This window comes from Panthera pardus, unplaced genomic scaffold (assembly GCF_024362965.1).
Source record: "Panthera pardus isolate Hobbes unplaced genomic scaffold, ASM2436296v1 HiC_scaffold_13, whole genome shotgun sequence".
NCBI lineage: Eukaryota > Metazoa > Chordata > Mammalia > Carnivora > Felidae > Panthera > Panthera pardus.
In genome coordinates, this window is record NW_026526688.1 from 199012008 (window position 1) to 199039864 (window position 27857).

The 27857-nt window shown below is 43.7% G+C and overlaps 1 protein-coding gene across 6 annotated transcripts in view; it reads left to right on the forward strand.

Annotated features, from left to right (window-relative positions):
* Nucleotides 1-27857, forward strand: part of STK32B (serine/threonine kinase 32B) — a 397674-nt gene that overhangs the window by 89747 nt on the left and 280070 nt on the right. For 4 of the 6 annotated variants that reach the window (XM_053901696.1, XM_019453728.2, XM_053901699.1 and 1 more), the window contains exon 2: nucleotides 2220-2275. The exons of 1 other annotated variant lie outside the window; for it this stretch is intronic. In XM_053901696.1, the coding sequence (XP_053757671.1) occupies nucleotides 2220-2275 (56 nt within the window). Of the gene's footprint in view, nucleotides 1-2217; nucleotides 2276-27857 lie in introns of all 6 variants that reach the window. One more of the 6 variants, XM_053901698.1, reaches the window with a different exon arrangement.

Below are 27857 nucleotides of genomic sequence, written 5' to 3' on the forward strand. Positions count from 1 at the left end.
TGCACTGTGCTGGGCACGATTCTCTGCTTTTGTGGGAGGTGGGCACTGTCGCACCCACTTAACAGGTGGGGTAAGTGAGGCACACGGAGGCCATGTGACTCACCGAGGGCTGTGGCAGAGCCGGGTTCTGGACCTAAGCGGTCCGACTCGGGCTGGGTTCTCCTGATCCCTGGGCAGACCGGTCTGCGGGAGGTCCAGAGAGAAAGGGCTGCATTGGAAGAGGGAGAGGCTTCCTGAGAGAGCAGGTGAGCCACGTGCAGGCAGGAGTTACCCCCCAAATGAGGGGTGTTGTCCTGACGTCTCAGGGAGCGCTCGGGGAAGCAGGGACGCTTCCTGCCAAGTGGGGGGCGGCTGGCAAACCCTGGCAGCGATGCCTGCCCCGTGGGGCCTCGGGGCTCATGAGAGGATGCGCCCATCTCCCAGCTCGCTGCTGGGCGCCTGGCAAACACAGTGCAGGCACCTTGTTTTCTCTTCTTCGACTTTTGGTGAGGGGGCAGGAGGTCAAAGCGTAGGCTTTCCTTTCCTGACAAGCTATACGCGAAGGAAGCCAATCCAGGTCCAAGAAGCAAGGTTTTGCCAAGTTGACCATTGACTCCGCCTCTCTATTCCAAGCACGCTGGGCACCGGAGGGCACGCTGGATTCTGACTGGGGCTCTGTAGGGACACAGTTCAACCTAATTGTCCTCCTTGGCGTCCTTTTCATACACAGGGAACCGTGTTCATTCGCTTCCCCGCATCCTCGCCCCCGCAGCGGAGTGAACGAAATCAATTCACTTCATCTTTTGTAAATGACGCGTCTTTCTGACTTACTTGAAACTGGCTGTAATTCAGCCTCATTAAGAACTGTTTCCCGAACACTCCTGATGCACGAGCAGTCGTGGCTGGTGTGCAAGTGAACGTCTGCTTTCAGTCAGCCCTTGAGTCGACGAGTATTTGTCGGATACTGACTGTGTGCTCGCACCGTGCTAGGTGCCGGGGACGCGGTGGGAGACGCAAACACGGCTTTTGACCTCAGGGGGCTTAGTGTCTAGTGGGGAAGAAGTGATCTTAATCAAATCCATGTGAAGTAATACAGAACCAGGTGTTTTGGAGGAAGGCCCCGCTGGGAGAGTGGGCCAGGGGAGCCGAAAATCTGGCGGGTGAGCCCAGTTGGCTCTGGACGCAGAAGGGTGAAGAGAGGGCAGAGTTAAGAAGCGTGCAGTCAGGAGAAGAGCGTTAAAAGCCCAGGGGATGACTGTCGTAGGCACAGAAAAGAAGCTTGTGTGTCTGGAGCTTGGAGGGTGTGGGGAATGCGGGCGGTGAAACAGAAGAGGCAAGTGCCTGGATGGCGTAGGAATTTGCTCTTTTGCTGGAAAGCAGCGATGGGGCACATTGGAGGGGAGTAGAGGATGGGCGAGACCCCCTCCCTGCAGCAAAAACGTATCCCGGGACGGGAGCGTCAAGAGTGGAGGAGGACTGGACCACGGGTGGACAGATGGGAGAGAGAGAGCCAGGAGGTACAGCGGACCTAACCCGATGAAGGACTAATGGGGGGTTGAGAGAGAGGGGCAGGGGGTGTAGGATGAGTTCCAGGCTTTGCGCGCGTGAGGTCGGGTGCACATTGAAGCCCTCCTCCCATGCTCCGTTTAGGGCCTGTTGGGTTCAAAGTGGCTTTGAAGCTTCAAGACTTGCTGTGGGGTAGGTATCCATCAGTACGTAGAGCCCGGAGGCCAGAGAAAAGGTTCCTTGGAGAGTCCCTGGCAATTAGGTGGTGACTGAAGCCTTTGGAACCGGCGAGAAGAGGAAGGTGGTAGATGGAGGCTTGACAGACTTGCGTATTTCGTGGCTGGGACGGTGAAGCGGAGCGCGCGTGAAGCGTGAGCTGAAGCATGAACTGGGAAACCGAGAGGGTGCATTTCTGTAGGAGCCGAGCAGGTGCTTTGAGAAGGACAGAGTGGCCAAATAAAGGAGGACAGAAAGGTGTCCGTGGCCATGTGTTGTTGGCCTGCTGTGCTGTAGGGATAGGGTGGAAACCAGACCAGAGTAAGGCAGTAGGGGTAGCAAGAATGGGGAGACCCCCCGAAAACTAAGGCAGGGTGCTGCCGTGGCAAATATAAGGCAGATGAAACCAGAAGCCGTTCGGAATAAATGGGTGGGAATGTAGGGCAGACTTTCGAGAACCAGTGGCAAGGTGTGGCAAACCTGATCTGTTTCTTTCTTTCCCTTATTTTCTTTTGCAGTCAACTTTGACCATTTTCAGATCCTGCGGGCCATCGGTAAAGGGAGTTTTGGAAAGGTAAGAATGATGGATTTTTAAAAACTTCATTAACAAAATGTAAAAGTCCCGACCACTAGGCGCGTGCGCACGCGCGGGCCCATGTGTCTGTTTCTGTGTTGGTTGCTGGGCCCTGGGAATTTCCTGCTTGACGGAAAGACGCGGGCTTGCCAAGTTTGAAATGTGAAAGGAAGTCTGAAGAGTTTCCTTTGGATCGGCTGTAATTGCATTTTGAAAATTAAATTACCCCGGCAGTCCCGGTTTAGGTGGATTACAATGGTAATTATTTCAAGATTGCTAATGCTGTTTCTTCCTTGAGGACCCAGATGAGGAAAGCGGAAAAACAAAAGCCACGAATTTAGGAGATGGCCAACATCAATGCTTTCCTGCAACGTAGGCATTCTGTAAGGAAATTTTCTTGTGGAAGGAATACTGGACATGAGATCTACCCTCCTAACAAATTTTAAAATGTGCAGTATATCGTTGTTGACCGTGGATACGATGCTGCACAGCAGATCTCTAGGGCTTATCAATGTTGGGCAACTGAAACTTTATGCCCCTCGATGAGTACCTACCTCCCCACCTCCTCCGCCCCTCAGTCCCTGGCGACCACCACTCCCCCTCTTCCATTCTATGACTTTGACTTTTTAGATACCTCGTGTCTACGGAATCGTGCAGTATTTGTCCTTTTTTGTGACTGGCTTCTTTCACTTAGCATGATGTCCTCAAGACTCATCCGTGTTGTTGCAAATTGTAGTGTTTCTTTCCCTTTTAAAGGCTAAATGATATTTTATTGTACCTATAAACTCCATTTTTTTTTAATTCGTCCATCTGTTGATGGACGGTTACATCGTTCCCCCCATCTTGGCTCTTGTGACCGTGCTGCAATGAACACGGGAGTGCAGATATCTCTTTGAGATCCTGATTTCAACTACTGTGGAGAAGTGTCTAGAAGTGAGATTGCGCAATGATATGGAAGTTCTAGTTTTCGTTTTTTGAGGAACCTCCGTGCTGTTTTCCACTGTAGCTATGACATTGCCACCATCAGTGTGCAAGGGCTCTGATCTCATCACATCCTTGCCAATATTTTTCTTTTTTTTTGCTAGTGGCCTTCCTGATCACTTGTTGAAGTTTTGATTTGTATTTCCCTGATGATTAGTCCTATTCAGCCACCTATTAACCTACCTATTAGCCACTTGTACATCTTCTTTGGAGAAATGTCTATTCAAGTCTTAAAATCAGGTTCCTAGTTGTGGGTTTTTTTAAACTATTGAATTATAGGAGCTCCTTACATATTTTGGAGTTGAGCCCCTTATCAGATATATGGTCTCCTAATATTTTCCCCCATTCTGTAGGTTGTCTTTGCACTCTTGACTACTTCCTTTGCTGTGCAGAAGCTTTTTAGTTTGATATACTTGTTTATTTTTGTAACCTGTGCTTTTGATGTCATATCCATGAAATCATTGCTAAGACAGTATCACGAGGCTTTTTTTTTTTTTTCAATGTTTTCTTCTGGGAGGTTTATAGTTTCAAGTCTTAACATTTCAATCTATAGCCAACTTTTACTTGATTTTTGTATATGGTGTGAGGTAAAGCTCAATTTCGTTCGTCTTTGTGTCAATATCCAGTTTTCCAGCACCATTTGTTGAAGAGACTACCTTGCCCCATTGTGTATTCTTGGTACCCTTGTCAAAGATCAGCTGACCACATATGCATGACTTTATTTTTGGGCTCTTTATTCTGTTCCATTGGTCTCTGTGTCTGTCTTTATGCCAACGCCATGCTGTTGTGATTAACATAACGTTGTAAATATAATTTGAAATCTGTAAGCGTGATGCGACCAACTCCGTTCTTGCCCAAGATGGATTTGGCTGTTTGTGATCTTTTGTGGTTCCATACGAATTATAATTGTTTTTTTTTTTTTCTATTTCTGTAAAAAAAAGTCATTGGGAGTTCGATAGGGGTTGTGTTGACTCTTTAAATTGCTTTCTATTATGGATATTTTGATAATATTAAGCCTTCCAATCCATGAAATGGACGCCTTTCCATTTGTTTGTGTCTTATTTAATTTCTTTTGTCAGTGTTCTATAATTTTCTGTACACCATTCTTTCATTGTATTATTTGAATTCTTTTTGATGCTATTGGAAATGTGATTGTTTCCCTAATATCATTTTCAGATAATTCATTATTAGTACATGGAAACACAGTTGATTTTTGTATGCTGGTTTTGTAGCCTGCAACTTTACTGAATGTATTAATTCCAATTTTTTTATGGCATCTTTAAGATGTTGTATACATTAGATTATGTCAACTGTAAACAGAGACGCTTCCTTCTTCTTTTCCAATTTGGATGCCTTTTCTTTTCTTTTCTTTCCTTTTCTTTTCTTTTCTTTTCTTTTCTTTTCTTTTCTTTTCTTTTCTCTTCTCTCCTCTCCTCTCCTCTCCTCTCCTCTCCTCTCCTCTCTTCTCTTTTCTCTAATTATCTTAGTTTGTTTTAGTTTTTCGACTAAGTGCTCTGTCTAGGACCTCCAGTACTGTGGTGAACGGAAGTGGCGAGAATTGGTATCCTTGCCTTTTTTCCTGACCTTAGAGGAAAAGCTTTCAGTTTTCCACTATAATATTAATTGTGGGCTTTTCGTATATGCCCTTTGCTGTGTTGAGTTAATTCCCTTCCATTCCTGGTTTGTTGAGGATTTTCATCAGGAAAGTGTGTTCACTTCGGTCAAGTGCCTTTTCTGCCTCTATGCAGACAATCCTGTGACTTTTCTTTTCTTTTGTTACCGTGGGATATCACGTGAATTGATTTCCCTGTGCTGGGATTTCCCTGTGTTATGTCCCAGGGATAAATTCCCCTTGTTCTTGGTGTGCGATCTGCCTCAAGTGAGTGCCTTCGGATTTGATTTGCTGGTAGTCGATTGAGGATTTTTATATCCATGCTCATCAGATAGATTGGCCGGTAGTTTCTTTTCTTGTGTCTTTGCCTGGCTTTGTTATCGAGCTCATTACGGGCCCATAAAATGAGTGGTTGTGTTCCCTCCTCTTCCGTTTTTGGGAAGAGTTTGAGAGCACTGGCATCGACTCTTCTTGAAATGTTTGGTAAGATTCAACGGCGAAGGCAACTGTCTTGGGCCTTTCTTTGTTGGGAGGTTTGACATTTGTTTGTGGAAAGTACGTGTTTGTAATCCTCAAGTGTTTCCAGTGACAGGCTGTTGGGACACAATGAGAAGAAGGCAAGGACTTTCAGAAAACAAGCAAGGTTCCCCAGGCCCAGCCCGTGTGTTCCCACTTACTCAGAAATTTCCTTTGGCAATATTTGCTTTGAGTGCGTACTGAGTGCCAGGTATCCTTACACATTCCCAAGTAAATGTTATTCTTTCCGTTATACCAGTGGAAAAATCTAGACTTGGTAACTCCAGAAGACAAGGTAGTCCACCCATTGTCACACGGGCCAGCAGTGTCCCAGCTGGGATGTGAGCCAAAGCCTGTTTGATGACCAGGCACCTGCTGTGTTAACAGCTTCACACTCTTGATTAGACCATTCGGAACTCAGAGTTAAACTGAGATATCGATCTAAGAAATTGGATAGAATCAGCCTTTTCTCCCTTGTTCCCTCTCTTCCTCTCTTTTTCTCTGTCCCTCCCTTTCCTTCCTTCTTTCTTCCTTCTTTCTTCCGTCCTTCCTTCCTTCCTTCCCTCCTTCTTTCCCTCCTTCCTTCCGTCCTTTCTTCCTTCCCTCCCTCCTTCCTTCCTTCCTTCCTTCCTTCCTTCCTTCCTTCCTTCCTTTCTTCCCTCCCTCCCTCCCTCCCTCCCTTCTTTTCTTGGACTTTCTTTTGTTCTTTAATTAATTCAATGCATGAATATTTTTTAAAAAAATTTTTAATGTTTATTTTTGAGAGACAGAGAGACAGAGTGAGAGCAGGGGAGGGGCAGAGAGAGAGGGAGACAGAATCGGAAGCAGGCTCCAGGCTCTGGGCTGTCAGCACAGAGCCCGACATGCGGCTCAAACCCATGAAGTGTGAGATCATGACCTGAGCTAAAGTCAGATGCCCAACCGACTGAGCCACCCAGGCGCCTCTCAATGCATGAATATTAACTGAGTGCCTATCCAGTGCTGGGCACTGGATTTTGATCCAGTCCTGACCTAAACAGACCCGAGTGTTTTCCCTTGAGGAGTTCACATTTAGAAAGGAGAGGGATGGCAGACAGGTAAATATGGGTATCTTCGGTAACATAGTAGTAAGCACATTACAATATAGGGGGGTATAGTGTTCGGGGAGGTAGTGGCAGAGAGAGGTTGCTGATTTATGGAGCTGAGCTGTCATAGGGTCGTCCTTAACCGCATGTGGATATTTAAATTTAAATTAACTCACACTAAATGAAATGACAAAAACTCACTTCCTCACGCACATTCGCCACAGTTTGAGTGCCTAGTGGCCACATGGGGCTGGTGGTTACTGTGTTAGACAGCTCAGGTTATAGGTCATTTCCACCATCCTGGACAGCGTTCTCACAGAGGGTGGCAGGAAGTCCTCCATGGTAAAATGATGTGTGAGCACAATCCTGAAGGGAGTGAAGGAGTAAGACACGCAGGTTCCAGGCAGAGGGAACAGCAAATGCAAACACTCTGGGAGTGTGGTCGGTAGTTTTGAGGAGCTTCAAGGTGGGGGGACTGCTTTAGCTGAGGTCGATGATGTCAGTAAGGACCGAATCACATAGGACCTAGTCAACTGTGGTGAAGGTGGAGAAGGGAAGGCCCTGGGGTTTGGACAACGTGATCTGTTTGTGAAGTTTATAGGTCATTTTGGCCGCCATGCTGAGGGTACCCTTTGGCCACCATACCGAAAGTACCCTGTGCTGGGCCAAGGTACATTTACCATTGTTGACCATTTAGACAGGTCACTGAAGGCAAGGGAAATGAAAGCGAAAATGAGCGATCGGGGCCTCATCACGATAAAGAGCTTCTGCACGGTGAAGGAAACAATCAACAAAACGCAAAGGTAGCTGACGGGGTGAGAGAAGATATTCGCAGATGACATTTCTTATAAAGGGTAGTATCCAGAGTCTACAAAGAACTTCTCAAACTCGACACCCAAAAAACAACCCAGTTAAGAAATGGGCAGAAGACACGAACAGACACTTTCCCAAGGAGGACATCCAGATGGCTAACAAACACATGAAAAGATGCTCGACATCACTCATCATCAGGGAAATACAAATCAAAACCACCATGAGATCCCACCTCACCTGTCAGAATGGCTAACACTGAGTACTCAGGAAACGACAGATGCTGGTGAGGATGTGGAGAAAGGGGATCCCTCTTGCACTGCTGGTGGGAGTGGCAAACTGGTGCAGCCACTATGGAGAACAGTATGGAGGCTCCTTGATAAATGAAAAAGAGAACTACCCTATAATCCAGTAATTTCACTACTAAGTGTTTGCCCAGAGGATACAAAAATACAGATTTGAAGGAGTACATGCACTCCGATGTTTATAGCAGCCCTATCAGCAATAGTCAAACTATAGAAAGAGCCCAAGTGTCCATCGACTGGTGAATGGATAGAGATGTGGTATATGTATACAATGGAATATTACTCAGCCATCAAGAAGAATGAAATCTGGCCATTTGCAATGATGCGGATGGAGCTGGAGTGAATTATGCTAAGCAAAATAAGTCCGTCAGAGAAAGACAAATACCATATGATTTCTTTCATATGTGGAATTTAAGAAACAAAACAGATGAACGTATGGGAAGGGGGGGGAAGAGAAGAGAAGGAAATAAACCACAAGAGACTCTTAACAATAGAGAACAAACTGATGGAGGGAGGGGGTGGGGGATGGGCTGGATGGGTGATGGGCATTAAGGAGGGCACTTGTCATGAGCACTGAGTGTTATATGTAAGTGATGAATCACATCACTGAATTCTTCTGAAACCAATGTTGTACCGTATATTAACTAACATTTATTTATTTTTAACTGACTAAAATTTAAATTTAAAAATGCCAAAAATAAAAATTTGGTCATAATAAAAAAATAAATCATTGACCGTTTACATTATCAAGTGAACTGGGTTGTTTGTTAATTTAACAGACACTCAAAAATAAAGGTTACGTTTCAATATTAAAAAAAAAACATTTTTAACAGACATTCATTGGGCCACTGAGCAGGGCCATGTGCTGCATTATGTTGTGTTCCTGACAACACTGGGGGTTTCCTGAGGACAGAAATCTTGTTGAAAAAGCAGGTATGAAAAACAGTAAATTATGACATGGTGTGGGATGGCTAATTTTATGTGTTCCATGGTTAAGCTGTGATACCCAGATATTTGCTCAAATACCAGACTAGATGTTGCTGTGAAGGTAATTTTTAAATCAGATTAGCCTTTAAATCAGTAGATTTAGAGTAAAGCAGATGACCCTCCATAATGTGGGTGGGCCACATCCAATCAGTGGAAGGTCTTAAGAGAAAGACTGAGGTTCCCCTAAAGAAGAAGGAATTCTGCCTCCATCCAGGTGGCAACTCCAGGTCCCTTGGGTTTCCAGCCTGCTCACCTGCCCTGCAGAATTCAGACTTACCAGCCACAATTGTGGAACCAAGTCCTTAAAATAAATCTGTCTGTCTGATCTCACTGGTTCCATTTCTCTGGAGAATCCTGATTACTACATGGTGTAGTAAGAAAGGCAGGAGCAGGGGCAAGCGGTAGCCAAGGTGGGGAGAAGGAAGGTTTGGGAAGAACTTACTAGCAAGAGGCCAGAGCAAAACTAAAGCCATAGGAAACGGTTTCAGAGGCATTTACTCTGCTTGGGGCACTCTGAACCCCATCTGACCCTGTGAATGATTATTCGGACATAGTGCTCTAGATGTGACATGTGCTGCTTTAGAAATCCTGGTGAAACCCTCCGTTCCTGCTTTTATTCTGGGGCTCACCCCCCCCCCGTCCCCCCCCCCAGGCCCCCTTTCCATAACTTACACTTCAGGGCAGGCCTGCAGGAGGGAGATGACCGGTCCCCCAGGCCTGGACTGTAGGGTAGAGTGTCACTAAGGTTTGTGCTGTGTCATGGGGGGAGCCACGTGGTCCTTCAGACTGACACACGGGTCACAGGCCAGTTCCCAGATGCACCCCTGGACTCCTCTTTGGCCCGTCCCCACGCCCCTGCTCTCAGCCTGCTGTCTCTCTTCTGGTTTGCCTCCCTCCCTCTCTGTTTGAAACTATTTTTTCCCCTCCCCCTCCCCCATGGTCTTCTGTTAAGTTTCTCAAATTCCACGTATGAGTGAAAACATACGATATCTGTCCTTTTCTGACTTATTTCACTCAGCATAATACCCTCCAGTTCCATCCACGTTGTTGCAAATGGAAGGCTTTCATTCTTTCTCCTTGCCAAGTAGTATTCCATTGTATATGTAAACCACATCTTCTTTATCCATTCATTAGTTGATGGACATTCGGGCTCTTTCCATAATTTGGCTCTTTGAATCACGGGAATCTACTCCCGAAGCCAAGAGCACACTGTATACACTGTATGTTAACTAACTTGACGATAAATTATATTTTTAAAAAATAAATAAAGTACAGTTACCTCCGGAAAAAAATCTTAAAAAAAACAACAATAAAGTTGTCATGAGAAAAAAATTACAACAGTATATGGTGATGGATGGTAACTTGATTTATTGTGGTCATTTTGCACTATTTACAAATATGAAATCATTAAATTCTATGCCTGAGACTAATATGATGTTCTATCAATTAAAAATTTTTTTTTAATGTTTATTTATTTTTGAGAGAGAGAGACAGAGCATGGGCAGGTGAGGGGCAGAGAGAGAGAGAGGGAGGCACAGAATCCGAAGCAGGCTCCAGGCTGCGAGCTGTGAGCACAGAGCCCGACACGGGGCTCGAACCCATGACCTGAGCCAAAGTCGGACGCCCAACCGACTGAGCCACCCAGATGCCCCTGTTCAATCAATTTTTTTCAAAAGGCTGGGCTGGGCTCTGAGAGGGGTGTTCCAGGGCTGACTGATCCGTCTGTGTGCATAGGGAGCACCCCATCCTTGCATGACATCCTCGGGCAAACAAGGATCTCCCCTGGGATGGCTACCACCCCTGGGACGTCAGCCAGCCAGGGTTTCTGGGTGCACAGGGCAGCTCAGCGCAGACGCTCGGGAGTCAGGCACACAGGGTTCAAATTCCAGCCTTGTATGGTCAGGTCCTCCGTTTGCTCGTGTGAACTAGGCGTGTCGTATCTTCCGTGTCAGGCTGTGGGAGGTCTCAGTGGGGTGGCACAGTGGAGTACCCGGCACAGAATCCCAAATGCTGCTTGGTAGACGGCGACCCCTCAGCGCTCAGGCAGTGTTCCTCCGAGGCGACGGGAAGTCGAGTAGGGGGAGCTTTAAGCGAATATGCTTTTTTGGAAGTAGATGACACGGTTCTTGCATGAAGGGCCATGTGTTGGGACCTAAGTGTAGCACTAGGGCAGGCAGGGCTGGGAGGTACACTCACGTTCCCAGGACATCTCACCGCGCATGACATCCGTCACTGTTGACAAATGGCGGGACCAGGCTTGGCAAGGGTCATGATCTTGCCCGGCAGTCATTCTCCTGGAAACCGTCTAGATCTGGCTCTAACATGACCCTTGTCATTGAGTTTTCTCTTAGTTTTCTTGTCCCTGAGTCTTGTCCAGTTGTTGGCAGTTGTCTGGGGCTGAGAGAACCCTAACCAGCTTAGGTCTGTTTCTCCCGTTCATCTGTTCCCTCATCCGCTCTCCCACCAATCCACCTGCCCACCCACCCATCATACGGGGGATTCGTTCGTTCTGGGACCTGGTCTAGATTCCGAGGTCACAAAAATGGACCAGATGTGGGTGCCTGCTTTCGAGGATCTCTCGGATACATGCAGGATGCAGAGAAAGAAAGCGATACTGATGGTCCAGTCTGAAGAGCACCGATGGAGAAAATCCCGGGAGGTACAGGTGTACAGGGGTGGGTTTGGAGGGTGCCGAATCCAGACTTCAAAAAGTACCCTTTCTGTAAAGGACAGGGTTGACTGGATGCCTGTATAATATTTTCTATCACTTTAGTATGAAAATCTGCAAAAAAATACAGCATAGCCGAAAGAATTTGATTTGATTTTACTTTTTTTTTTTGTTTTCTAAATTTATCTCGAGAGAGACCGAGAGAGTGCTGGCGGGGGAGGGGCAGAGAGAGGGGGAGACACAGAAGCCGAAGCGGGCTCCAGGCTCCGAGCTGTCGGTGCAGAGCCCGACGCGGGGCTTGAGCCCACAAATCGTGAGATCATGACCTGAGCTGAAATCCAGAGTCAGATACTTAACTGACTGAGCCATTTAGGTGCCTCAGGCTGAAAGAATTCTATAGTAAACGCTCATAGCCACCACGTACGTGCAACCAGTAACATTCCACCAAATGTATTTTAGGTAATACCTCTCCTTCCGTCCATTTATTATTCCGTCTTGTTTTCTTATGTGTTTCATAGTCCATTGCAGATATTTGCATGTAAAGGGCAAATCTAGCTAGCCTCCTGTAGCCCGGGAGTAAACTATGACCTATGTAAGCTTAGAAGGACCCCAGAGTATGAGATGCTGAACCAGAGTTTGTTTTGGGCTTTCCTAGAAGTGCTGTTTCTGTTCCCTGGGTATTAGTTCTGCTTAAAACCACGTTTGCTGAGTTACTGAGAAATAGAACTTCCTCTTAACTGCTTGTTTGAGCTTCTGTAAACCTGCTTGGCGTAATCACCCTTCCCCATTCTCGGGCACCGCGTCTTGTTCGAATAGATAGAAGACTAATATCGTAAACCACATGATTCGGCATTCAACTGGCTAGAGTCAACAAGTTATATTTTAAAATTCTTCAGGACTGGGTGATTGGTGCCCGCCTTATATTTTAAAAACCTACAACATTGTGTAATTGGCGCCCACCATGTCCAGCTGCCGCCCTTTGCAACCCAGTTGGTCGATACAGCCTTTGCAAGACATTCCCAAAGCTTGTTCAGGGCCAGACTGCCGGGACCTGTTGTATTTCCCTGTCTGGCCCGGCCGTAATAAACTCGTTTTGATCCTGTTTTTGCTGTCCGGAGTTCATAAGCGATCGCGACCTACAACCCTGCACCCTTCCCCAGTTATTTCAGCCAAGAGATGTGTCTAGTTTTTCTTCTGATGGAAAGCGTACGTGCAGTGAAATGCACAAATTTTGTGTGCGTTTGCCAAAGTTTGAGAGAGGCATGTATCTGTGTAACTTGAATCTCCCCAAAGATGTAGAAGATTACCACCGCTCAGAATTCCCCCGTTGACCGCTTCCAGTCAAAACTCATCTTCACCCGAACCACTCCTCCTCCATGGATTAGATCTGCCTGTTCTAGAACTTCCTGCAAATGGAGTCCTACCATAAGCGCTCTGTTGTGGAAGGCTTCCTAACGTTTTGCGCTTTGCGTAACGACGTTGCAGCCTCACTTCGTGAGGTTTACCTGTGTTGCTCGCAGCAGTGCTTTCTTCCTTTTATGGAAAATTTTTGGTCCACTCTATTCATGGATCAGTTTGGTCATCCATTTTCATCGTGCTAGACTCTAGGACTGTTCCTAGCTTTTTATTATTTTTCATGCAGTTGCTGTGAACGTTTGTGTCGTCTGTTTTGGGAAGCATACGGCCTCATTTCTCTTGGGTAAATATTTAGGACTGGCTTGGTGGGTCATAGACTAGGTGTATGTTTGGATTTGTACACAGCAGCCAAAAGGCTTTTTCCAGCACGGTCGTGCCCTTTTGTATTCCTCCCAGAAGCTCCACTCATTTTATATCTTTGCCAACACATTTTTGCTTTCTCTCTTCTGTCGGGTGTTTCGTAGTATTCAGGGCGCCTTCAGTTAGCATTTCCTGATGACTAATACTGACGAGCATTTGTCTCATGTGCTAATGGCCAGTCTTGTATCTTCCTTTGTGAAATTTCTTTTCAAAACATTTTGCTGTTAAAAAAAAAATAGGTTGAGGGGCGCCTGGGTGGCTCAGTCAGTTAAGTGTCTGACTTCAGCTCAGGGCATGATCTCACAGTTTGTGAGTTAGAGCCCCGCGTCGGTCTCTGTGCTGACAGCTCAGAGCCTGGAGCCTGCTTCGGATTCTGTATCTCCCTCTCTCTGTCTCTGCCCCACCCCTGCTCGCGCTGTCTCTCTCTCTCTCTCAAAAATAAATAAATTAAATTTTTATTAAAATTATTTTATTAACTAATATTAATTTTTAATTAATTATTTTTATTAATTAATTAATTAAAAATTAAAATATTTATTAAAAATAAAAATGAAATAAAAAGATTAAAAAAATAGTTGAAAAAAAAGTTGATTGTCTTTTTCCCCACTTCTCCAAGTATCTTTATTGCATGTGGTGTTTTAAGAAAAATTTATGGAGATATAACTGGCATATAACATTGAGTAAGTTCAGGGTGTACATGTTGATTTGATACCTTCATATATTGCATTGTGATTACCGTCTAGCGTTAGCCAACGCGTCTGCCTTGTCACATAATTATCATTTCTTTGTCGTGACGAGAACATTTAAGATCTAGTCTTTTTGCAACTTGTACGTGCATAATATTGTTGACTATAATCACTATGCTGTGCATTAGATCTCCAGAACTTACTCATCTTCTAGTTCAAAGTGTGTACCCTTTAACAACATCTCCTTAATTTCCCTACCCCTAGCCCCTGGCAGCCACCATTGAACTCTGTTTTCTACCAGGTCAGCTGTTTTAGATTCCACGTGATCTCCTCCAGTATTTGTCTTTCTCCCTCTGGCTTATCTCACTAAGCATGATACCCTCAGGGTCCTTCCATGTTGTTGCAAATGGTAGGATTTCCTTCTTTCTCAGGGTTGAATAATATTCCATTGTATTCCACATCTCTTTTATCCATTCATCATTGATCGCATTTAGGTTGTTTCCACATCTCGGCTATTGCAAATAATGCTACAGTAGAAATGGGAGTGCAGATACCTTTGCGACACTAATATTTGACAAAGGAGCCAAGAACACTTAATGGAGAAAGGATAATTTCTTCAAAAGGTCTTGGGAAAACTGAATAATCACATGCAGAAAAATTAAATTGGATGCCTATCTTATATAGCTCACACACAAAAATAACTTGAAACAGATTAAAGACTTATGCGTGAGACCTGTTACTGTAAAACTCTCAGAGGAAAACGTAGGGAAAATCACCTTGACACCAGTCTTGGCGACAATATTTTGGGTAGGACACCGAAAGCAAAAGCAACAAAAGCAAAAATCCACAAGTGTGACTATGTCAAACTAAAAAGCTTCTGCGTGGCAAAAGAAACAATCAACAAAATGAAAAGGTAGCCTACAGAATGGGAGAATATGTTTGCAAATCATATATCACATAAGGCGTTGATATCCAAAACCTATAAAGGAACTTCTACAACTCATTGACAACAACAACAAAATCCTATTAAAAAATGGGCAGAGGGTGGGGCGACTGGGTGACTCAATCGGTTCAGCGTCCTACTCTTGCTTTTAGCTTGGGTCATGATCTCTCGGTTCGTGGGTTTGAGCTCTGGCAGCATGGACATGCTTGGGATTCTCTCTCCCTCTCTCTGCCCTTTCTCTGCTCATTCTCATTCTCTCTCTCTCTCTCTCTCAAGGTAAATAAATAAGCTTTTTTAAAAAATGGGCAGAGGAACTAAATCATCATTTTTCCAAATAGGACATACAAATGGACAACGGGATCGTGAATAGGTGCTCAACTAATCATGAGGAAAATGGAAATTAAAAGCATAATGAGGTGTTACCTCAGTCATGTTAGAATGGGTTTTGTGGAGAAGACAAGAGGTAACAGGTGTTGGCGAGAATGCGGAGAAGAGAGAACACTTGTGCTCTGTCTGTGGGAATATAAATTGGTTCGACCACTATGGGGAACGGTGTGGTGGTTCCTAAAAAAAATTAAACATAGAACTGCTATATAATCGAGCAATCCTATTTCTGGGTAAATATCCAAAGGAGATGAAAACAGGATATCAAAAGGGATTGATTTCTTTTTATTATTGAGTTGTGGGGATATATATACAGATACCAGTCCTTTATCAGATATGAGACTTTTTTTAAACCAGAATATGGTTTTCCTATTACTTCACTAGCGGTGCATTTTGAGACACAGAAATTTTAAATTTTGATGAAGTCAGCTTGTTAAGTGTTGTAGTTTATGAGGTTATTACTTTATGTGACTTGCGTAAGAAAACGTGGCTTAAGAAAACATATTTAAGTCATGAAGACATTTTACTGTCTTTATTTTCTAAAAGCTTTATGGCTATAGTTCTATGATTTATCTTGAATTAAACTTTTTGTATGTGCCAGGTAAGTGATGAGGTTCATTTTCTTTGTCGATGGATGTCCGTGTCTTGGAAAGACTTTCCTTTGCTCACTGGATTGCTTTGGTGACCTTGTATAAAATCAGATGCCTTGTATAAGTGGGAGGTCTACTTATAGGCTCTTTATTTTGTTCATTTCACGTATTTGTTGATCCTCATGCAAGCCTTAATTATTGTAGGTTTATAGTGAGTCTTGAAACCAGGTAGTATATATCCTCCAGACTTTTTCTTTTTTTAAGATTGCTTTGAATATTCTGGGTATTTGGATTTTCATAAAAATTTTGAAATTGCTTGTCAATTTCTACAAAAAAACCTGGTGGGATTATAATTGGGATTACATTAAATCTAGTATCAATTTGGAAACAATTGACGTATTAACAGTGTCAAGGCTTTTAATCCATGAATATGGTATATGTCTTTATTTCTACTTACCACTACTATTATTAGATAATCTTTACTTTCTTTTAATAATACTTTATAATTTTGTGGGCAGGGGTTGCCGTTTTTTGTATCAAAATTATTAAAATTTTCCTGAAATGGTTCATGAGGATTTTTTGGACACAATTTTAATGGGATTGTTTTTAATTTAATTTTTAATTGTTTGCTGCTAGATATAAACATACAATTGATTTTTATATTGTAATCTTCTATCCTGAAATCTTAGTAACTCAATTATTAGTTGTGATAGTTGCTTTGTATTTTTCTGGGGATTTCCTGTGTCAACAATGATGACATCTGCTAAAGAAGTAGTTTTAATACTCCCCCTCCCCAATGTTTTTTTTTTAAATCTTTCCTTTATTGTAATGGCTATAACCTTCAGTACATTGATGAGGAGAAGTCATGAATGTGAACATCCTTGCCTTGTTCTTAATGTTAACGGGTAAGAATCACTCAAAATTTAATTATTAGGGTTTTCAGAGATGCCGTTTATCAGATAAATATCTCTGGAGATACTTATCATATATGGTTGTTGAATTCTGTCAAATGATTTTTCTGTATCTATTGAAATGATCATATTGTTTTCTCCTTATTTTGTTATTAAGATGAGTTGCACTGATTGATTTTCAGATTTTAAACCAATCTCCCATTCCTCAGCTCAATCCCACTTGGGTATGTTTTATCCTTTTACATATTGTTGAATTCAGTTTGCTAATACCTTAGTAGAGAATTTCTAATTTATGTTCAGTTGTTCAAAAGGCATATTAACCTGCAATTTCAGTTTTTTGTAATGTTTTTGTCAGCTTCCTTTAGGATTATACTAGTCTCATAAAATGATTCGGGACATTTTCCTCCTCTATTTTCTGAAACAGTTTGTGTAAAATTGATGTTACTTCCTTAAATGTTTGGTAAGATTGATGAATGAAGCCATTGGGTTTTGGGGTTTTCTTTGTGGAAAGGCTTTTGACAACAAAATCAATTTCTTTCTTTAAAAAAAATTTTTTTTAATGTTTATTTAGTTTTGAGAGAGAGACAGAATATGAGCAGGGGAGGGGCAGAGAGAGAGGGAGACGCAGAATCCGAAGCAGGCTCCAGGCTCCGAGCCGTCAGGACAGAGCCCGACGCAGGGCTCGAACTCACGAACTGTGAGATCATAACCTGAGCTGAAGTCGGACACTCAACCGACTGAGCCACCCAGGCGCCCCCCAAAATCAACTTCTTTAATAGATATAAAGCTATTCCGATTTTCTGGGTTTTTTTCCTGATGTGGATTTTGTTAAGCTGAAACATTCAAAGAATTTAGCAACTTTCTCTAAGTTAGCAAATTTGTTGGCATAAAGTAGTTTATAATATTTTCATTATAATCCTTTAAATTTCTATGCCATCTGTAATGGTAATTCCTCTTTTATTTCCAATATTAGTAATTTGTGTCCTTTCTCTTGTTCTCTCGATCAGTTTCTATATTCTTAGATTGTTAAGATAGAACTATCAGTTACAGATTTTAGACATTTTAAAAAATATAACTTTTTAGCTATAAATTTCCCTCTAAGTACTGCTTTAGCTATATCACACATAATTTGTGTGTGATACGTTTGAAATGTGAAATGCCATATTTTTATTAGTATTTAGTTTATAATATTTCCGAGTTCTGTTGTGATTTCTTTGACCCATGAATTATTTAGATGTGTTTCCTTAATTTCCAAACATTTGGGTCTTTTTCTAAACTTCTTATTTTTCTTGATTCTAATTTACTCCATTGTGGTCTAAGAACATACCTATCTATCTGTCTATAGATGGATAGATAGATATGAACATATATATATATGTATGAACATACACATATGTCTTAGAACATATATATCCACATATACACATATATATGTTTTTTTAATCCATTTACATTTATTGAGACTCGTTTTATGCCCAGTCTATGACTTATTTTAGAATACACCGTGCCTACTTGAAAAAAACATGTACCTTAAAGTCACTGGCAGTGATAGTCAATAAATATCAGTTGAAGTGGTTAATGTTGTTCAGTCTTCTGTGTCTTTACTGATTTTTAAAACCTTGTTGTTTTATCTGTTTCTGAGACAGTTGTGTAAAATCTCCGAGTTTCATCGTGGAGATATTTCTGCTTTCTTTAGTTCTGTCGGTTTTGCTTCTAATACTTTGAATGTGTTGTTAGACACACACACGTCTGATTGTTATGTCCTTATGATGAATTGACCCTCTTATCGTTGTGATATGTTCTTCTTGTCTCTGCTAATAGTATCTAGTATTTACTTTGAAGCTTATTTTCTCTGAGATTAATATAGCTGTTCTATCTTATTGGTGTTTACTGTTTCCATGACAAATTTTTTTCCACGCATTTATTTTCAGGTGTAGAATTTAGTCATTCATCACTTACATATTACACCCAGTGCTCATCACAACAAGTGCCTTCCTGAATCCCTATAACCCATGTAGCCCATCCCTCCTGTCTGTGTTTTTATATTTAGCATATAGTTAGGTCTTGCTTTTCTTTAAATCCATTCTGGCAATCTCCATTATTCAGTTGGAGTATTTAGTTCATTGATAGTAAATGTCATTACTGATACGGTTTGATTTAGGTCTGCCATGATTTTACTTGTTTTCTGCTTCTCTCTGTTTCTTTTTTTCTCATATTGTTTTGGATTAATTGAATATAAAATCCTCATTTAATTTACCTGTTGACTTTATAGCTTTACTTTATTATGTTTTAAAATTATTGCTCTAGGGATTATAATATATATCCTTAATTTATTTCACAGTCTGCTTAGCGTTAATATTTTACACTTCATATAAAATGTAAAAATCTGACAATTATATATAAGTCTACTTACCACCCCAGTCAAACTTTATACTATAGTAACATGTATTATAGTTTCTTAAATTATAAATCTCCAATATAATATTACATCTTTTTGCTTTAAATATAAATATGCATATATATAATATTAAAAACATGGGTAATTTTGTTTTTTTTTAATTAGGAGGAAAATAGTCCTTCATATTTACTTATATCTTTCATGAAAGCATGAATTTTTCTCTAATGTCATTTCCATTAAGCCTGAAGAATTTCCCTTAATATTTAATATGGTGCAAGTCTCCTGTCAATGCATTCTCTATTTCATTTTATCTGACATGTATTTATTTCATTATCTTTTATGAAGAATATTTCTACCGAATACAGACTATTGGGTTGACAGTTTTTTTCTCATTACGGGAAAGATTTTGTACCATTGTCGTTTGGCCTGCATAGTTTCAGCTGAGAAGTCATAAAACTTTGAATCATTACCATCTCGTATGTTGTGTGTCTCCTTTTAAGATTTTTCTTCAGTCTTTGACTTCCAGCAGTTTGACTAGGATGTGTGCCTAAGTGGAAATTCGTGAGGTTTTAAGAAGTAATTTTTCTCTTTCTTAGATTTCCTGTATTTTTATTTATTTTGACTGTATTGCCCTTTGCTTTATGCAGCATGGCCACCGTAACTGCTTTAATGTCCTTTATTCTAATTCCAGCATCTTGGTCATCTTAGAAAATATATGGTTCACAAGCAATTAACTTGGTTTGATTCATGTTTGTCTCATAGGAAGGCACACAAATCTCAGTCTGCCCATTTTTTTCCTTCACTCGACTGCCTACAGCCTGCCCCATACAGCGATCCTTTGGGGTTGGCAGAGATTTGGACAGACCTCATGTGCCATGTTTGAGGGTCCCTTTCTCTGGATTTCTCAGAAGATGAGTCATGGCTGAGAGAACTTAGGAGTTTTGCCTGTAATCTCATGGATAGTGGCTGAACTTCCATAACAACAACAGGCATTTAAAAATCCTACTGAACCTTTACTTTCTGTGGTTTATCATCCTCATGCTGAGCATTTAATGGCTTAAGGAAAAAGGAAGCATAGCACGGTGGGCATAGAAGCATATCATTTTTACCTTCACATTATTGACAGTTTGGTCCGGAATTGTCCGTACCCCTTCATGGCACCCTACCAAATCTGTATGCGTGTGGCCCATGGTTTCTGAATTGGTTATATCCTGTCGTCATCCTTGGAAGTTTTGTCTACATTTTCTGCCTACACCTGTGCTGCTGTTTAACGCCTGCTGGTTTGGTTCTCAGAACCTGTAGTGCAGAGCATAAATGTATTAAAATAATGGTGATCATGGATCTTTTGAAAAATGCAGGCTTTCTAGAGGCTCAGTTTTGAAGTCATTCTTGGGTTGCCTCAGTTTCTTGATGATACCCAAATTCATGCAGAATGTACACAAACATCCAGGACTCAGGATGATGTTGGTTTACTTTCAGGCAATAGAACCTAGCTTTGTTCTGCTCAAAATACCGAATAATCAGTGCCTTTCACGGTAGACGCAGATGAAGTCTGTGTGACTTGTTAACCTCAATATGGAGGTGGACTGGCGTAGGATAGAGAAAACCACCCTCCTCATATTGAATGGATATTTTGGCTTTGCTCCCTGCCTTTGGCAGCTTCGAGATCTGGCATTAAGAGTTTTCAAGCAAGACGTTTCATTGTTGAACTATGTCAATAGCCTTGGTTATCAGGAGAGAGCACATGTGAATGCACAGAAATCTCATTTTACTTTCATGCTGGGAGGAGTTGTGCTTCTTCCGTGCGGTACCAAAGTAAACAGCTGTGTCTGGTCCATTGATTTTAGTGAGAATTTACAGAGATTTTTAAAAAATAATAATCCTTCTGTGACTGAATTCTTGGACAGGGATGGTGCAACAGATTAATTTCTATGTACCCAGTGGAAACACTTTAGGTTTAGGGTCATGCTGACTCTGATATGTATTAGTTGTGGGTCCTGGAGACTGGAAACACTCTGAAGCTTTGTTTTCTCATCTGTAAGATGGAAGGAGAACAGAGAACCATAGAGAACTGTAGGGGCTGGAGTTTCTGACCGTCCAGTGTGCTTTTCAGCCCCCTCTGTTGCCATCGTAACATCCCCTTCTCTAAATGAGAACACCTGCCCACTCCACGTGCAGCCAGGGCACCCCGCTCACGGTCCGAGAGGGGCACGTGATGTGGCTGTGCCATCCACACGGACCATCTTCAGCTAGACCAGTGCTTGCTCTGAGGAGTAGCCTTGGGACCAGAGACCAACCATTCGTCACCGTGGAGTCAGCGATGAAAGGCTTGTGCTTTGCCCCTCGTGAATGACGTGATGTAAGAAAACACGTCTGTGTTCGCTGGTGGTTGGTGGAGGCGAAAATCTATCTGCAGAAGGAGAGAACGAGGCCTGCGGACAACGAAACAGATACAAGAGGTGGGTGGAGAAGAGAGGGTCCTCCTCGGGTAGGGTCCAGACTAGAGTGAGCAAGCGAGGCACCTGGGTACAGCGTTCAAGGAGGCATTGCCCCCAGGGCCCTGCAGGTGCAGGTGCTTACTTGCATCCCATACTTGGTGCTCTAGGCTCCTTGCTTTCCTTGCCCTCGGTGGCCCTGCTGGCGACCGTCTGAGCTTGAGTCCTTCCAGTAACTCATATTGAAGTGCAAGCAGGTTATCGGGAGGTGAGCCCTAAAAAAGACCTATAGGAGAAGGGGAGTGAAACATGGAAAGAAAGGCAGCCAACGATGAGTGTGGGATGAAGCCGCTTAACTGCTCGGCACCTGGACTCACCTCCCCAGGGGACCGCCGGGAGACAACACAGAGTGTGCCCTGGGGGCAGCCGAACGTAGGGAAGGTAATGTTTTTTTTTATGCACAGTTCCTCCTTCTTCCTTGGTGGAGGGCTGCTCCGAGAAGCATTACGCCTCCCGCACTTCTGGCTTGTCCCATTCAGAGCAGAAGCCCCCCCTTCCCCCCACCCCCGGAAGAGTCATAGATGCTCACAGTGAGCAGCCTGGAGGGTGTGAAGGCAAATGAGAGGGGACACGGACAGGCGCTATCTTCTGGACTCTCCACTGTCCCGACCAGCTACCAAGACCGGCATCCTGTTTCGCTTACTTGAGATCATGTTGGGTTCCCAGCGTTTGCCACCTGCAGAGTCCGGGCTGGTCAGAAACTTGGAGTCATTGTCCTGGGAACCGGACACCTGCTATCATTCTGTTTCCCCAAAGGCCAAGTGCGCTGGGCATTATTGTCTCTCCCCTTTACATATGGGATGAATCGGAAGCCTGGAGAGGATACCACGGCAATACACAGCCTGTCTTGTTTCCACACGTCCCTCCCCAACACTGAAGTTGGATTGAAACCTGCTTGCCTCACATGCACACCAGCAGGAAACCATGGCGGTCGAGAGGGGAGTCCCCATCAGTGTCCAGCAGCAATGATGTTTTGTTTTGGAAGCAGCAGAGCGTAGAAGAAGGAGTGAGCGAGGTGGAGAAGTCTGGGTCTTGCTACTTCTGGCCTTGTGAACTTGGACCCGTCACATAGCTTCTGCAAACCTCTGTTTGCCCCAGGATGTCCAGAGCGTTCTTAAAGGTTTCATGTGAAAATAAGTGACAGAGACCGTGCAGCCCCAGCACCGTGCCTGGCACGTGGTTGGCATTTTCAAATGCCTTTTGTGTCTTCTCGAAGCCAGCATGCCTGGAATTTTCCTGTGTGACCTGGTGGGTTCTGGAAGGTTTGGGCAGCCACCTGGAGGGACAAGTCGGGGAGAAGACCTGGTTTTCCTAGCTGTGCCTGGTCATCGCACACCACATCTGCCTTTACCATCAGACTGAGATTCCTGAGAAGTTGGGGCTGGTGGTATTCATTGCCCCGAGCTGTCAGCACCTGGCTCAGTGCTCGGCAAGCGGTAAGGGCCTGATAAATGCTGCCTAGTGAATGGATGAGAGAGAGAAGAGAGAGCCTGTCCACATGGCAACTGGCAGGGTGTGAAGCATAAACCCGATCCCGTGGTCACTGCTCCAAACGTCCAGCAGCTGCCCTTCTGCTCAAAATGCACAACCAGTCTTTCCACGCCAGCCCGCAAGGCCCCACAGTCTGGCTCATGCCTATTTTTCTGACACCCCTCTCTACCCCTTCCATCTTCTTGCTCATTCCACTCAGCCCTTCTTCCCTTCTTCTTGTCTCCGGAGCTCGCTGAGCTTAACTCTAACTCAGCATCTGTACGCTTGCTGTCCCCTCGGCCTAATTGCGCTCCACGGGTCTCTGCAAACCTCACTTATACCATACAGGTCTCTGCCTAAGTGTGTCCTCCCTTGGGGTCTTCCCTGAGCACCCACCGTACTTGACCACCCACCCCTGAGTTTTCCATAACCTTTACCTGTGTCCCATATCCTTTACCTGTTCCAGTCCCTTTGCTTCCGAGCACCTGTTGCTACCTGGGACTCCATTGTGTATTTATTCATGTGTCCTCTTGGTTATTGGTCTCATGCACGAGAACATAAGCTCTGTGAGGGCAGCAGCGTTTTCCTCAGTTCACTCTTGTGTCCCCCAGCACCTTCTAAACAGTATATATACACATACATATGTTCATGTATACACATGCATGCCTAATGCATAGGCATACTATGCACACCCACTAAACAGTATGTATGGATGTGTATGCACAGGCACTGAGCAGTGTATATATGCACACACATAAATGTACATGCATATATATATATATATATATATATATATATATACAGATACCAGTAAGCAGCATATATGAACACATTTGCACGTATAAGTGCGTATATACACGTCTATAAATACATATGCATATATACACATGCGGCATATATATGCACACACATGTATGGATATGGATAGATATACACACACACCCAGTAAGCAGTATATGTACACACAGGTGCATATACAGACACATATACACACATCTGTAGATACATATGCTTATATATACACACAGTATATATATATACACACAGACATAAAGTATGTGAATATATACACACATATACAGATATATACCCTCTAAGCAGTAATATATACTGCTTGATGTGTATATATATGTATATACATATACGTATGTGTGTATGTATATACTATACATATGTATATATATACTGCTCTATGTTGTACGTTTTAATACCGTATATGTATACTGATACATATATACTATAATATTTAATATTATATATACTAATGTTTAATGTAATTAATATATATTTATTATTATATTATATATAATTTTATATATTATAGTTATATCTTTTAGACATCATATATAGGACATATAAAAATATATAATATATAATTTTAATACTATATATAGTATTAAAATGTACAACATACAGCAGTATATATATGTACATACATATGCGTCTGTATATATGTGTATACTATACACGTATACGCCTCAAGCAGTGTATACACATATATACCCACATATATCCACAAACATATACTCACACCCACCAAGCAGTGTGTATATGCCTATACACGTAGGTGTATACATCTATACCTATATGTTGTGTATATGATACACACATACGCATGAATACATATAAGTGAATGAGGAACTTGGCAATTAGCCAGACGACCGATGAGGTTGGCTGACTGTTTATCTGCTTGTCTCTGGGTTGGGGTCCTCGGATGTGTCTCTGTCCCCCCGGCTGCAGATCTGCGTCTCACGTCTGGCCCTCCGGCTACCTCGGGTCCCCTGCAGCCTTGCTCCCTGCCCTCCTCATGCTCCCCTGACGCCTCAATGGTGGACCGAGCACAGGCTGTCTTCCGCAGCAGCAGAGAGCATCTGGAAGTGTGTCGAGAGAGAGAGGGTGAAGTGTTCTGCTGTGAGTTCACTTCGAAGTCAGTGGGGCTTAGTTGTTTTCAAGGAAGGAAGAAGAACCTTTGGCAGACCCTTCTGAGAACTTTGCTTCAAAAGTGTCTTTCTCGGGTTGGCCATTGGGCCCTCGGCTTGAAGAACCGCAGGGTTGAAGCAAAATAAACAGAAGTTGATTAAAATTCACAGAGTAGCCAGAGGCAGTCTGTGCATAAAATAGCAGAAGGTGGCACCGAGTTATATGATAATAGCTCTCTGTGTCCCTCAAAGGAAGGTTCTGGAGAAGACCGGGCAGGAGAGGCCCGTGATGAGTCCAGACTCCGCCCTGCCTTACTGTGCAACACTGATCCTTTCCATACCCAAGCACGTTATTAGTTGTCTCCTTCCACATTCCACACTTTCATCTACGTGTACATTCGTGGTGTAAAAAAAATATATATATCCGCTTGTTACCAGACTAACCCCTTTAGTGACCAGACTGCAATAAATCCGTGCAGGAATTAAACAGATGAGATTTTCTGTATGTAAACTTGAACGTGTAGAAACATCTGCCTTAGGTTTTTTTTGTTTGTTTTGTTTTGTTTTTTTAGTGTTTTAGATTTTTTTTTTTTTTTAATCTTTTAAGGTTGCTGGGCCTCCGATATAATGGTAGCACACACAGCAGGAATCCAACGGTAAATGTTTACGGTAACTGCTCTGTCCTGGCGTTATGCCAGTTGTTTGTGATGGTTCGCTGAACAAGCTGGACAAAGACTAACATGCAAACATGAAACAAACACGGTGAGGTGGTTGACGATAATTGTTCTGCGGAAAATGCACAGCGCAGCAACCCGGGGCGGGGGCAGGCGGGGGGTGAGACTGCTTTCCTGGGAGGAGAGGACAACAGGGAGGGGTGCTCTGAGAAGGAGACATTTAAGCCAAGACCTGCCGAGAGGAAAACAGACCATGTGAAGATCTGGGGGAAAGAACATCGTAGACAAAAGGGACAGCAGAATGCAAAGGCCCTGTGGCAGGGACAGCGGGCAGTGGGGCAGGTAACAACAGATGTGTGTAAGATGCCCAGCCAGCACCGTGGCTGCCTCCATGAGGACTCGGAGTATATGGTTGCTCTCTTTAGGAAAATGCACAAGTTAATCAATTTACAGCACAAGGGGGTTAGAGAGATACGACTCCAGGGTCTGACAGAGCTGAGTTGGAATTCTGGCTTAAGCAGGTGATTCTGGGCAAGCTGCCTGACTTCCTGCGCCCGTGAGCTGTCCCTCTTATGTAAGAGTCATTTTTAGAATTCTAAAACACGATGCTTTTACTAGAAGCCTTTATTGTTTGTGCCGACATCTTTTATAAAAGATGGAATCCATTTCTTTTTAATGAAATATTTAGTCATTTCATATTAATTAGGTCGTGTTTGGCTTGAAGCATACATTGGAGGAATTTGCCGGCTCCTGGGGATCGCTTTATTAAGAGCTGAATATCGCAGGAAATGCAGGCTCACTCGTGAATGGCTTTCAAGCATCGAGCAGAGCAAATGATCCATGACTGGCCCATCAGACAGCCTTCCCAGCTATCTTGCACTTGCTCACATCTTCCCATAAGGACGTCTCGTTCCGTCCTCTGGACGAGCGTTTTCCGGCCTTCTTCGTCCATGGAGTGGTTCCAAACTTGCTTCACCCGAAAGGCCACGTTTCCAGCAGTAAGGGTGTCCTGGGGCACTTGTTCCCATGACTTTTTTTTGGCATTTCCTGACACTGTGGTCTCCCCTGTCACTCGTGGCGGGGGAGGAGGGGATCAGCGAATATATAAGCAGTGACATTCATTTATTTACAAAACACAGGATCCGCTCTTGGAATTACCTCCAAAGCCGCCTCCTCCTGCTGTCAGAAAGACTCCCCTCCCCAAAGCCAGGGTTTCCACGTGACTTGCTCGTTCTGTCCCTCATTCAGCTGGTTGCAGTTGTAGCCCCAGGATCCACTTTTGAGTTTTACCTCCAGGAGCACCTTCACCGGAGGATCCAGAATAACGTTGGACCACATACCTGGGCACCTTGGCCCGGCCCGGCTGACACATAAAGTTCCCCATCATAACAATTGTGAAACTGTTCCCGAGGCCCTTCTTGGACCACTTCTGCCCATCCTCCCGGCCTTCTCTGCTTTTACCCTCAGAACACATATGAATGACGATCCTCATCACATTAGTAAATCATGTAGAAAGCGATTACCATGCAGCCTTCATAACCACTCCGTAAGGTAAGCACACTCCTGTCCCCATTTTGCAGACAAGCAAGTTGAGGAAGTTGCTGTCATATGCTAACGTGCGCCGTGACACGTGCGGTTTCTTTATACCCCCAGAGGGGTTGTGGTGATACAGTTCCTCCTCTCTCCTTCACTATCCTCCATTCTCATGAAGCCAGCCCTTGATGGCTGAGACACAGCCTCTTCCAGAATGCCTTTCCCCAGTCCCATAACCTGGTTAGGATCCCTCTTCTGGGTCTTTTTGCCTCATAACCTCCCCCACATCACTGCCTTTTCCTAAATAGTCATTATCTATCCATTTAGTCCTTCAGCGGGCCACCCATATCAACCAGGTGCCTGCCGTGTGCTGGGCACCATCTGGCCATGAAGACAGAGCCGTGAACAAAAGAGAGAAAAGTCCCCGTTAGCCTGGGGTTTATGACACAGGAGTGGGGACTGACCATGGATGAACCAATAAACCAAGATGCTTGTTCAGCGACAGGAGCCGGGCAGGTGGTAGAGGAAATGGGGACTGAGGAGGGGTCTGCTCTGTCACAGAGAGAGGTCTGCGATGCCTGCCTGATAAAATGAGTCGTGAGCAGAGCCTGGGGGAGGTGAGGGCCCAAGACTGGGATCTGCAGGGGAAGAGTGTGGCCCCTCCAGGAAGGGCAGGGAGGCCGGGCAGGGAGTAGAGTCACAGACGTGCTTGGAGAGAAGGTGGGGCTAGGCCACGGAGGGCCCAGTGGCTAATGGTGAGTGACTTTGGCTGTTGTTGTTGAATGTTGTCTCCTGGTCCCGTTTAACCTCGAGTTTATGGAGGGTGCCACATCTTCATAGCTGGCATGGTACCAGGCCCA